Here is a 12,748-nt window from a genome sequence, read left to right as displayed (position 1 = left end):
TCTGGGTGATTTATTTATCTCTGTTTATTTATCAATGTGGAATGTTTATTTGTATATTCATGTATTCATACTTGATTTATTTTTCCACAAGCACCTCCCAGTAGGTAGTGTTGCGGAGCTGAGAGGAGGGAGGAGGCAGGAAGTAAATCATGTTAATGCTGCTTGATTGATTTTCCAACATCCACCTCAGTGTGACATTCTGCTGGGTTGTGGGTGTGTGTGTGTGTGTCCTACTTCTTCTGTGCTAAGAAAGGATAGCCTGCTGTAAATGTGTGGCTCATGGAATGAGAGGCAGAGGGCGGGGGATGAGAGGCAGAGGGGGGGGGGGGGGGGGGTTTATCAGGGTATTCGATCATCCGTTCACTCACGCTGGAGTATCTCTCTTAACATCAGTGTGCGCTAACTGTAGACTCAGATAAGAGACTGTACTTATCCCAAATCCCTGCCACGTGGGACGCGTGTGCAATACTGCTGAAGACCACGGAACATAGGACTGGCGCGGTAGTGTGCACAGGACGTGGGCCTTGGGGGTCGCGCCATCCGCGTCTTCGCCAAGAGTCCCAGTCCAACTGTGAATTGAGAAAAGGTCACAGTTGTCGTCATTGTGGTGGGTACGACAGCATCGATCGGTCAAGTAGGGACAACTGAATGTATTTCTATCTGAAGGATTAGGAAAGGGGGGGGGGGGGCATCGATGTCCTCTCCCCTTCTTCACCACGAGCTTCATCTTCCTTCTCACTTTGTTTTGACATCATGTGCTGATTGTTTGAGCTCGAGGTACAGCGCAGAGTGTTTCCTCATACGCGGCTCTCTCTCTCTCTCCCTTTCGCTCTCCTCCTGTTCTTTCAGATTTAATAAATGTTCTCAATAGGCACCGAGAGCATGGCATATTTCTCCTAGAGTTTTGTTTTGCCGCTAATTTGTTTGTCAAAAGCTTTGTTTACACCAGATTGATATCTCAATAAGCAGCATAGCACTGTATTGTGGTAATGATAGTGATTATACAGTGTACATCATTGTGTGGCTGCACAACAGGATCTTCAGAACATCTAAAAGTGTCTGTAACCTTGATTAGGATAATAACACTGAGAGTAATCATAGACAACCTCCCAGCGCTCTCTAATTCTTTCTGTATCTCTCTCTCTCTGTCTGTCTCTTTCCCTCTATCTCTCTCTGTCATCTAATTTCTCTCTCGTTCTTTCAGACATACACTCACACTTCCGCTGAGAGGGTGTAAACCCTCAAACAGTGTGTTGGTAGCTGTGGAACATTCCAGAGAGACTCTGTCTCGCAGCCTGCTCTGTCATTAGACAGCAGAGGTCCCTGAAAGCTGACAATCAGCTGACCTGCTGGTGACCCCCTCTCACTCAGACGGCGCATCTCTCACACACTTGTCACATGACCCCCCTGCTCAGTGAGAAAACATGGTAGTGTCGGTAGTGTCGTCCCAGCCTGGTCGAGGGGTGGGAGCAGTGGGTCACAAGGACCCAGGGGACTGGCCTGCAGGGGGCCAGAGTGGGGCAAGAGTGGTGCCCTAGTCCAGCCTAGCCTGGCCTAGCTCTGCACTGGCTAGCCTGCAGCATATCCACAGTAGTACAGGAGAGTAAGCAGGATGTGCTGTTTTGTTTCAGAGGCCTTACTGTAGCCCGTCAGGGGACTGGAGGTTATCAGATTACAATTCCCATTGATTAAGCAGGAACCGAAGATGAACTCCACAACCCCCTTAAAGTCTCTACTGCAGCAGGAAAAATGGAGGTCTGTTTGGGTGGAAAAGGCTCTAATCTTTATCTCCTGCCATGTTTGATTTCGCTTCAGCTCTGTCAGAAGGAATCAACTGCCACATCAACTAGACAAGGGAGATTTTTAGAGTGTGCAGCAGCAGGACTTTCCTATAGAGATTTTTGAAACAGAAATGTAAACAATGATAAAGTAGTACTATTTTGTTATTGGTCTCTTGTTATGTGTCCACATGACTATATACAGTACCTATATCATAGTTTAAGAGTACCTAGGAGTATGACATTAACCCAGTGACGAGGATTGTGCTGTTTCTGTTTGTGTTGAGTAATGGCTCCAACCGGCGCTATTTTTGATACACAGGGTCGGACCAGTTCAAAGGGGGTTCTTGGGTATTCAGGGTGCTCCAAACAGTGAGACTGTGAGTCCCGCACTACACACGGAACCCCTGGTCCAAAATCAAAATACACGCGTACGCATACACTCAACACACATTTCCAGACAGGTTAGGTCGTTCTATCTACTGTGTACAGTGAAGTGGAGGTAGATATCATAAGGGATTTGACGTTTACGTGTCCATCCACACACCATAGGAGCGGACTGACCTGTTCATTTCTGTAGGCATGCTTTTCTATTTCTGCGTATCCCTGGGGGTCAGCCCCACTGTCTACTGGAGAAGGGCTGATCAGTGCCTGCATGCGGGCAGACATTAGGACCCTGATGGCTGGAGGTAGCTCCCTTGGAAAGCCACAGCCCAATAATGCCCCGTCATGGCCTAGGCCCTAGTGGCTGGCATGATGTCATCACTCGACAGGATGCATGTGGGGGGAGGGAGGGTGTGGAGGGGTGAGGGAGGAGCGCACAGGGATATCTGGGCAGCAGGTCGGGATAGGCTGCGACAGCTCATACCAACTCATACCAGCTCATACCAGATCATACCAGCTCATACCTGGCCAGCCAGACAGTATTGGACATTCATACATACAGATAATCTGTGTTCACCATGGTGGGTAAGGGAGGGGAGTGAGAAGAGGCATGATATGATAATCGGTGAACCAGTTTGATCTAGTATTGTGCCATTTGGGGTTGCCGTTCAAAAAGTACTTCTTTCTAGATTTTTTTTTTCCTTATACTGTTTCACTTATTCATTTGACACTACTGATTCCTTTGTAAAGAGCGGTTTATGTAAAAACCTTGATTGCTTTATTTTCTTTCACTGAGGAATGGTGTTTTATTTTTTTTCTCACAGTCATTGCTTTGACAGCTGTCTGGGCCAAAGGGGTTTTCTGTGAGTGTCTGTGTCATCGCAGGTCAGCGCAACCCTGTATCAGCACATATTAATAAAAAACTACTCCAAATTTAATTTGTGTCCAAGAACCAGACTTTTTATGAACCCCATTTCTGAAATAGGTCGTGTGTTGCTGTGTGCTGACGCGTACAGCACACGTTTGTGAACGTGTTTGTTTCCAACGGACCACATGTACGAGCGCTGTGTCCAATCGCGGTCTGAATAGTTTCTTGTCAGACAGTAGGCTGCATTTTCAACACATAGCTTTGCTTTGGGAGGTTGAAATAAAAAAGCAGCTCTTTAAGCGCTAATGCGTTGGTGATGGTTTATTCATGTGGTATTTAACCACAGCTACAGTATGTACCACAACTGAGGACCCCAGCCCCCTCAAACACACATGCACGCACACTGCATGCAGATCATCTTGTAGGCGGGATGATGGTTTATTTCGGCTGTTTCCATCCAAGGAGCACTTAAAAGGGAGGTGAAAGAAAGGCATTGTGGGAGAAGGAGTCTTTTCCGGAGTCAAAGTGTACTCCCACACTGGGTCAACTATCAAACTCTGCCTCCTGTTGTTGCTGGACCAGAACCAACCATGTCTTTAGTTGGTTGAGCAATTATTTTTTTTGTTGAGAACTAAAAGGTTAGATGTTGACTATTTGTGGTGGGGGTAGGGGTGGTGGGAGTACTTCTGTGAAAGAAGGAAATATTCTAACAGGGATCATTTTATTTTCAATTAGTTAGTGACATAACATTAAAAAGTTTGGGTTATTGGAATAAACTATCTTGCCTCCCATGAAAGCTTCTTGTTCCTGATATTGTGTCATCAGTCTGTGATGATTAGACCCAGTGGGGTGCGTTTCCTTGATTGCTCATAATCCTAGCCATTGTCGAATCAGATTGCTCGCTAATTAGCTGTTAGCTAATTATTGTGTGCATCAGAGCATCTTAATTTATAATTATATGACCTCCTCAGTCCTCCCTCCCTACTCTTTGGCTGTCCCATTAGTGTCTGTGTTATGACGTCCCATACATGATTGATACCCCCCACACACCCTCACCCAATGTCGGTGTTGTGTCCCCTCTGTGATACTCCCTGAGTGGGGAGTCTCTTTAGCCCTGACCACTCATTCACCCCACACTTCACTACCGTTAGAACAACACACACACACACTCACCTGACACACAGAGAGGGACATCTTGAAAGAAAGAGGAACCTCTTGGCAGAGTGGTAAACGTAGTTTCCAAGGTCAGTTATCGCTCTGGGACATTTTCAAATGTCCACAACACACATCAGCTGTACAGTATTACCGGGAGTACACAACAATCCTCCTGTTAAACTCTGACTGAACCAGAGGTGGGTGTGGGAGGAGAAATTGTAGTCTTCTAGTGCCCCCTTGTGGCATAATCTCCATCCTTCATTTCCTCCATCTAGATTCTAGAACTTTCACCGATAGCAACTCAATAGTTACTTTGAATTGCTACTATAAATGTAGCATCTTTTGTCCCACACATATCAGACAAAATCATCTAGATTATGAAGATATACTTTATTAGAAGATTATAATTAACTAGTTATATTAATGATTAATAATAATGATAGTACATTTTATTTATATAGCGCTTTTCTCCAAGTTCTCAAAGTCGCTGTACATGGTTAAAATAATCATAAAACAAGGACATCATATACAATCACAGCATTAATTTCACATTAATGATTAATGATGCATATATAAAATAACCATGTTAAAGGTCAAAGGGAATGTTTACAGAATAGAGTAAAACAAAGATACATGTTCATCATTTCAGGCAGTGACCGTCGTCAGAACACGGTAGGTTACAGTAGCAACACACATATGATGTTGGATACTTATGATATTATACAAAATATGATTTGAAACATGTTGTCTGTGTGTGTCCCACATATCACATGTGTTCCACGGTACAATAATCAAATACGTATTTTACCACAGTGTGTTAACGCAGACGTTGTACATCAAAGTCTGGCTAATCTTCTCATACAAATATGCATGCAAATACCTATACTATTACCCAGTATAGGTATAGGTACCCAGGCCTACCCAATTTGTTCTAAGGCCTACCCAAAAACGAAAATATCTCAAAAAAATGATGCACCGGGTGCACATCGCAAAGTAAATAGGTAAAAAGAAACCCTGAAAAGATGCCTATCCATATTTTTCTAGGCCGACCCCCCCAAATAAATTCTGGCTACGCCCCTGCTAATACCAATGAGGTTAGTTCTGCACACCCTAACCCTAACCCATTTTGGGCCTTCCGATGATAACTTTCCCTAAAATGTTTTTGTACCAATTTTGGTACAAATTTCATGAGCGGTAACTAACAATAGGATGGCAATATTTTGTCATCGTATTGTAAACCATATAAACCATGTTTAATATAGTCAAGGATCGCCATTTCTGCATTCTGCATTTTAACATAAAATCAAAAACAACAAAATCCAAATCTAATCCTACCAACAGTCAACCAACAGTTCATCCTGAGGAGACATGAGAAACAGTATTTCTGTATCTCTACATAGTTATAGTATGATATTCAGTCTAGAGTAAAGACTAATATAATAATATAATTAAGATAAAGATTTGAATGAGCGCAAACAGCCCCTTGAGTTTGCGATATAAGGCTAATAAATTACTAAATTTAAAAACTACTTGGGTTGAAGACGCAACTACACACGGTTAAGATATCGCAAGGGCTCTTGGGGATGATGGCTCAGATATTATAATAATATTGTAAATGTCTTTCTACTACTATTGACATTGATATAGATAATATTTATTATATGTAATACAATATATTGCAGTGTTTCCCCTTGGATTTTTTTCAGGGGGGGCGGTAGACCAAAATGTTGCGTCCCATTCAATGGAAGTCGCATGACAAGCCCCACAAGGCAGTGTGACATGCCTGGCAGCATGAACAGGTAGCCTAGCAAGATAAGTTAACCCTATTCTATGTGTTTAATGGAAAACACTGGGAAACACTGTATTATTGTCATATATATGTAATAATATTGTTATATGTTATGTTATATGTTATAATAATAATAATAATAATAATAATAATAATAATAATAATGATAGTGGTTATACAATTTTTTTATCATTTGTCGTTGTCCCAACCAACTCCACGTTGTTGGGCTGTTCCTCCTGTGTCCTCTCTGTTCCACCTGAGTTCTTCGTATTGTCTCTCTTTCCTTTGCCACTAGATATAAGATGGACTCATGAGTATGCATTGTCTGATCAAAAACTTACAAAATGATCTCAAGAAATAGAGAAATAATCCCCCCCCCCCCCCCATCTGTTTATCCATCTCAACATATTCAGTTTATCCATCTCAACATACCCCAACCCCTTCCACAGCACTGATCTGATGACCCCGGGGAGAAGGTCTCCAAGGACTGAGATCTTTCTAGATGAGCATCGTTCAAAAGCGATGTTTACCTGGTCTTTGTGACGCCACAGGACTGAGAGTGTTCGGAGCGCCTTTCCTCCTTGAGGACTGGAGGACAGAACACAACAACAAAGCTCAGCATCAGATATTATGTATGTAGAAAGTATACAAAGTATGTAGACTGAAGAGTATTACTGAAGAGTATGTATATAAGGTATATAGACTGAAGAGTATTACTGAAGAGTATGTATATAAGGTATATAGACTGAAGAGTATTACTGAAGAGTATGTATATAAGGTATGTAGACTGAAGAGTATTACTGAAGAGTATGTATATAAGGTATATAGACTGAAGAGTATTACTGAAGAGTATGTATATAAGGTATATAGACTGAAGAGTATTACTGAAGAGTATGTATATAAGGTATATAGACTGAAGAGTATTACTGAAGAGTATGTATATAAGGTATATAGACTGAAGAGTATTACTGAAGAGTATGTATATAAGGTATATAGACTGAAGAGTATTACTGAAGAGTATGTATATAAGGTATATAGACTGAAGAGTATTACTGAAGAGTATGTATATAAGGTATATAGACTGAAGAGACAAACTAACCTGTGAGCCTCCACGGCATCACCAGAAACCACATCCCTACAGTGAAGACCAAACACAGGTGCAATCGTGGTCACATATAGGTTCATCGACACAACAGTAGCTTGAATCTGTCTGAGCAGAACTCGGAACCATCGGACAGCACATTGGACAGTCAACTGATCTTAGACCAGTATTCGGGGTACAAACAAGGACATATTTTCATCATACGTACTGTGTGTCATGTGAAAGTTTACCTATTCGTACAGTCTCCATGTTCCAGCATTCCGGCACCTGTCTGCTCAGCGTTTCCTTTCTTCGGCCGTTTACATTCCTCCTCTTCCCCAAAGTACTGTCCTGGCTCCCTAGGGGATTTACATAGGAGTCATTCAAAGGTCATAAATCTGTGTTTGGATGTCTACATAATGGCACTGCATTATGACAGTTCCAAAAATTATCCTTCTAGCACAATTATTTAAGTACATCCTCTTATGAGGTCAATAATTGGTTTCTAGCCAATAGAGAAATAATCCTCTGTTCATCCATGTTGACAACATATTCCTCCAGATGGTTTTCTTCAAGTCTTTCCTGTATTTGTTCCCTTTGGCATTAACAGTGTAATTTAATTGTAATTCCGTGAGGACAGTAACAAGTCACTGTATTGCACATATCCAAAACTAAAAACATGTCTGATCTCCAGCAGACAGGATTGAACACTCCTGGAGAAGACCTTACCTGAAGCCCCCACAGACATGTTTACATTCACAAAACACGTTATGAATACCAAAAGAATAGAGACGGATTGTTTCTTTTCTCTCTTGTTACAATCCAAACAAACCTACCCGGGGTCAGGGTGGAGGAAAGGCGTCTGTTCATGGTGGCCCTCTGGTCTTCCGTCCTCTCTAGCCTGAACTTCCTCTCGCTGGCAACTAAATATAAGATAGACACATAGGTAGACAGTTTATTCTCTATTCATGAGGTCAGTACTGATTTCTAGCCAATAAAGAAATAACCCACCGTTCTGGCATGTTAATGTAAACATCATTCTGGTTGTTAGCGTCCTGTCCTGGGTCCCTGTGGGATTAATGTAGGAGTGATTCAAGGTCAAAATGATGTGAGGTCAGTAACAAGTCACTGTATTGCACACATCCAAAATAAAAAATGTGCCTGATCTGCAGGAGGCAGGATTGAACAGTTGTTATGGTCCACTCTTAAATGATCCACTATGCATCACACCAGAAGAATTAACCATCTACAAAAATGCTACACTCACAAGACACATACATGTGTCACTGCATGTGACACATACATGGAAACAGGACAGAGACAGATTCACAAACAAGCAGTTAGCTTATGAACTCTGATTGTGTCATCATGATGCAGTAATGAGTTTATTTTCATCATCCACAGGAAGTGCTCAGTGTTAAGGAGTGTGACTAACCTGGCTCTGTCTGCATTGAAAACCCCCTCGAGCTTGATGTTCACTGATTTCTGAAAGATGGGCTGATATGGTCCATTCCTAAAATAAGGAAGCAGTTCATTTCTCTACAGTGTGTACACATGTCTATGTTATACGGCAGTTCTGTGTGTATTGTCGGTCACTTGAGGTACTTACCATATTCTATACATGTATTTGTTCTTTCTCTTCCAACCAATACAAGCCAGTACAAACAGTGCAGCCAGTGGGCATACAACAAAACAAAGAAGCGATGTTTACCTGGTCTTTGCGACGCCACAGGAACGAGAGTGTTCGGGGCGCCTTTCCTCCTTGTTCGGCTCAACAAGGGGGTCATCTTGAGGACTGGAGGACAGAACACAACAACAAAGCTCAGCATCAGATATTATGTATGTAGAAAGCATCGAAAGTATATAGACTGAAGAGTATTACAGAAGAGTATGTATATAAGGTATATAGACTGAAGAGTATTACTGAAGAGTATGTATATAAGGTATATAGACTGAAGAGTATTACTGAAGAGTATGTATATAAGGTATATAGACTGAAGAGTATTACTGAAGAGTATGTATATAAGGTATATAGGCTGAAGAGTATTACTGAAGAGTATGTATATAAGGTATATAGGCTGAAGAGTATTACTGAAGAGTATGTATATAAGGTATATAGACTGAAGAGTATTACTGAAGAGTATGTATATAAGGTATATAGACTGAAGAGTATTACTGAAGAGTATGTATATAAGGTATATAGACTGAAGAGTATTACTGAAGAGTATGTATATAAGGTATATAGACTGAAGAGTATTACTGAAGAGTATGTATATAAGGTATATAGACTGAAGAGTATTACTGAAGAGTATGTATATAAGGTATATAGACTGAAGAGACAAACTAACCTGTGAGCCTCCACGGCATCACCAGAAACCACATCCCTACAGTGAAGACCAAACACAGGTGCAATCGTGGTCACATATAGGTTCATCGACACAACAGTAGCTTGAATCTGTCTGAGCAGAACTCGGAACCATCGGACAGCACATTGGACAGTCAACTGATCTTAGACCAGTATTCGGGGTACAAACAAGGACATATTTTCATCATACGTACTGTGTGTCATGTGAAAGTTTACCTATTCGTACAGTCTCCATGTTCCAGCATTCCGGCACCTGTCTGCTCAGCGTTTCCTTTCTTCGGCCGTTTACATTCCTCCTCTTCCCCAAAGTACTGTCCTGGCTCCCTAGGTGATTTACATAGGAGTCATTCAAAGGTCATAAATCTGTGTTTGGATGTCTGCATAATGGCACAGCATTATGACAGTTACAAAAACAGTTACATCCTTATAGCACAATAACTTAAGAGCAAGAGTACATCCTCTTATCATGATATCAATAATGGTTTCTAGCCACAGACATGTTTACATTCACAAGACACATTATGAATACTAACAGAATGGAGATGGATTGTCTCTTTTCTCTCCGTTTATTCTCTAATCATGAGGTCAATACTAGTTTCTAGCCAATAAAGAAATAAACATGTTTGACATGTAAACTTTATCATCTGGTGGCAACAATGAATGGTTGTTAGCGTCCTGTCCTTGGTTCCTATGGGATTAATGTAGGAGTGATCCAAGATCAAAATGATGTGAGGTCAGTAACAAGTCACCCTAAAAACTCTGATTGTGCAATCATGATGCAATCATAAGTTTATTTTCCTCATTGACAGGAAATGCTGAGAGTTAAAGAAGGGCGTGTCTAACCTGGCTCCTTCTGTCTGGGAATCCCCCTTGAGATTGTTGTTCTCTAAATTCTGAAAGTTGGCCAAACTACTTTCAGAATTTACTAGTCCATTCCTAAAATAAAGAAGCAGGTCATTTCTCTACAGTGTGTACACATGTCTATGTTATACGGCAGTTCTGTGTGTATTGTAGGTCACTTTAAGTACTCACTTTCCGTTCTTTCTGTAAGCCAGTGCAGCCAGCACAGTCAGTGCAACCAGACTGCAACATACTAGACAAATAAAAAAAACGGAGAGGTTGTAAATAACGCATGCTTATTTAATGTGTGAACTTCGTTTTGCTTTTGTACCAGTGAAATCAGAATAACGGCAGCACTCACCTATCCCGGCAGTCCTCCATGGAGGGAAACTGTCTGGATTTTCTAAAAAAGAGTGAGATAGGTGCAAATGTTGAGAAAGTCCAGTATGAAGTGAAAGGTGACAACAGTGACAGTCGGATCTGAGGGATTAGTAGGAATGTTTTAACACAGCTCAGTCGTACAGTAGATAAGCCAGGGAGGGGGAGTCTGGGTCTGTTAGTGAACTCATCATGGAGTTTAGGAGGTGCAGACGTTGAGAGGTCGTCTAAAGAAATCAAATGGACACGAAACAAAGTATGATCTTAAAGCTCTATCTTTCTCACCATTCTCTTCAGCAGGAGTGGCCGTTGAGGGTTCATAACTCTTCTCATCAGCTAAAGGGGTAAAAATGCACACATTAAATATGACCACACAGTATTTTACGTTCTCTAGTAGAACTTGAGAACAAAAAAACACTCTAAAGACAAGAGGCATATTGCTAACCTCTCATGTTGTAAATGCTCTCTTCATCATTCTGTGGATACTGTAAACAAAGCCAGTCAGATGAGTCATAATTCATTTATGATACAGTGACAAACATTTGGTTTGTTTTATTTAACTGTAGACTTTGTTACAATATTAGTTCCCACCTGTTTGTGGAGTGTCAGGTTGTGACATTGATGAAGTGTGATTGATGTGCTGTCCACTGCTTTCACCCATATTTTTCCAAATTCCCAGTCTACATTTTTAATCCATCGGGCAATCACCGTCTGTAAAAAAGTTTTATTATAGAATTCAAGCAATTCATTTGGTTGTACACAGGCCAACCACGAGAAATAGTGCCAATAGGATGTTCTATCAAATGCTTCTAGAACCCTTAATGCAAATTAACATAATGTAACAAACTTACCTTGTTCTGGAGTACGATATCAAATTCAGTGGCATTTCTGGCATCTATTGGGTATTTAAAGTTGCCTTCGAGTGTTTTCAGTGATTGACAGGACCAATTGAATTGTTTTATAGGTGAACATACTAAACTCAGGAAGTAAACACAGAGCAAAGATTATTGAAACTAAACAACTAAACATGGTTACTCAAAGCAACTGACAGGAAATAACTCACCTTTAACAATTAGAAGCATCCAGAAAAGTGTTTTGTGTGACAGCATTTTGTACAGTGCTAACGTCTCCTTTCGCGGTGTGAAAAGAAAGATCACCCGGAAATAACTCTATCCTTCCAGGCAGGAAATGGGAGGATCAGTGGGAGGAACCTAAAAGTAAGAGAGTGCTTTGTAGATATATTAGCTTCGCCAGTATGCACTGATAGCACCCTTCAGGGTTCAAAATGGCCTATCACTCTTGATGGGTCCCCTAAAATCTCATCACAAACATTGTGACTTATCCATATTCTTTAGTAGATTTTGCATTTACATGCTTACTGACAACTTTAACATGGAAGTACAGTACTTATACTGTAAGTATACTATATAATATTTCACTTGGGTCAGTAGATCGAATGAGGATAACAAGGAAGTATGGGTTGGAGAAAAGGTCTGGTTGTGGACGGTTTGGTCAAGGTCCATTTTATGAACATAAATTGTATTTCTAGTGTAACGACACCAGAGGTCAGTGTTTCTATATATGGCAGCCAGCAGGCTTGTGTGCGTTCACCAAGAAGTTAAAGTACAATCCAAGAACTACAATATCATTTGTGTGTAATGCTGTCCTTCAAACAAACCTAGCCTTTATAGTCTCTATAGTAGGAATCCCAAACTCACTAAACCCTAGAGAACCCACCAGTGGACAAAACAGGGCCAGGTACCTGTATGTTATACAGGTACCTGATGTAATGGTCCCAGGGTCAGGCAGAGACAAAAAGGTATATGAGAATTTCAACATCACTAAACCCATCAGTAGGCACCACGGCCCATCACACTAGTCAGCAAACCATTTCACCTCCGAAAACACAGATATGATTCTCTCAAATCTGCAGGTCAATATGGCTGTACAGTAGCTAACCAGTAGCACAAACACATGGCCCATATGGTCAACATATGTGTGTGTGTGTGTGATAGCGCAGGACTATCTTCCTGTTGTCTTTGGGCGCTGGACCGTGGAGAGAGTGGCTGGCATCCCATCAGATTCTGGGCGTGAGAGTAAAGGGAAAGCA

The 12,748-nt window shown here is 41.3% G+C and overlaps 1 protein-coding gene across 2 annotated transcripts; it reads right to left on the bottom strand.

Annotated features, from left to right (window-relative positions):
- Positions 1-4,556: 4,556 nt before the first annotated feature.
- On the bottom strand, positions 4,557-11,809 carry LOC146253319 (uncharacterized). Of its 2 annotated transcripts, XM_084676529.1 has the most exons (18): positions 11,702-11,809; positions 11,490-11,611; positions 11,230-11,349; positions 11,084-11,123; positions 10,924-10,974; positions 10,622-10,663; positions 10,453-10,513; positions 10,264-10,356; positions 9,637-9,744; positions 9,404-9,439; positions 8,767-8,850; positions 8,491-8,568; positions 8,067-8,123; positions 7,892-7,978; positions 7,307-7,414; positions 7,074-7,109; positions 6,505-6,562; positions 4,557-6,265 (listed from the first exon to the last, which is right to left on the bottom strand). In XM_084676529.1, exons 1-18 carry the CDS (start codon positions 11,745-11,747, stop codon positions 6,164-6,166), a joined length of 1,329 nt encoding a protein of 442 aa, XP_084532655.1. In that variant the 5' UTR covers positions 11,748-11,809; the 3' UTR covers positions 4,557-6,163. The 2 variants fall into 2 exon arrangements, with proteins under 2 accessions (XP_084532655.1, XP_084532656.1); XM_084676530.1 differs by lacking the exon at positions 10,264-10,356.
- Between the last annotated feature and the right edge of the window lie 939 nt (positions 11,810-12,748).

This window comes from Hypomesus nipponensis, chromosome 17, assembly GCF_054491055.1.
Source record: "Hypomesus nipponensis isolate SF chromosome 17, ASM5449105v1, whole genome shotgun sequence".
NCBI lineage: Eukaryota > Metazoa > Chordata > Actinopteri > Osmeriformes > Osmeridae > Hypomesus > Hypomesus nipponensis.
Note: the sequence above shows the minus strand (reverse complement) of the source record. Positions and strands in the feature narration are given on the sequence as shown.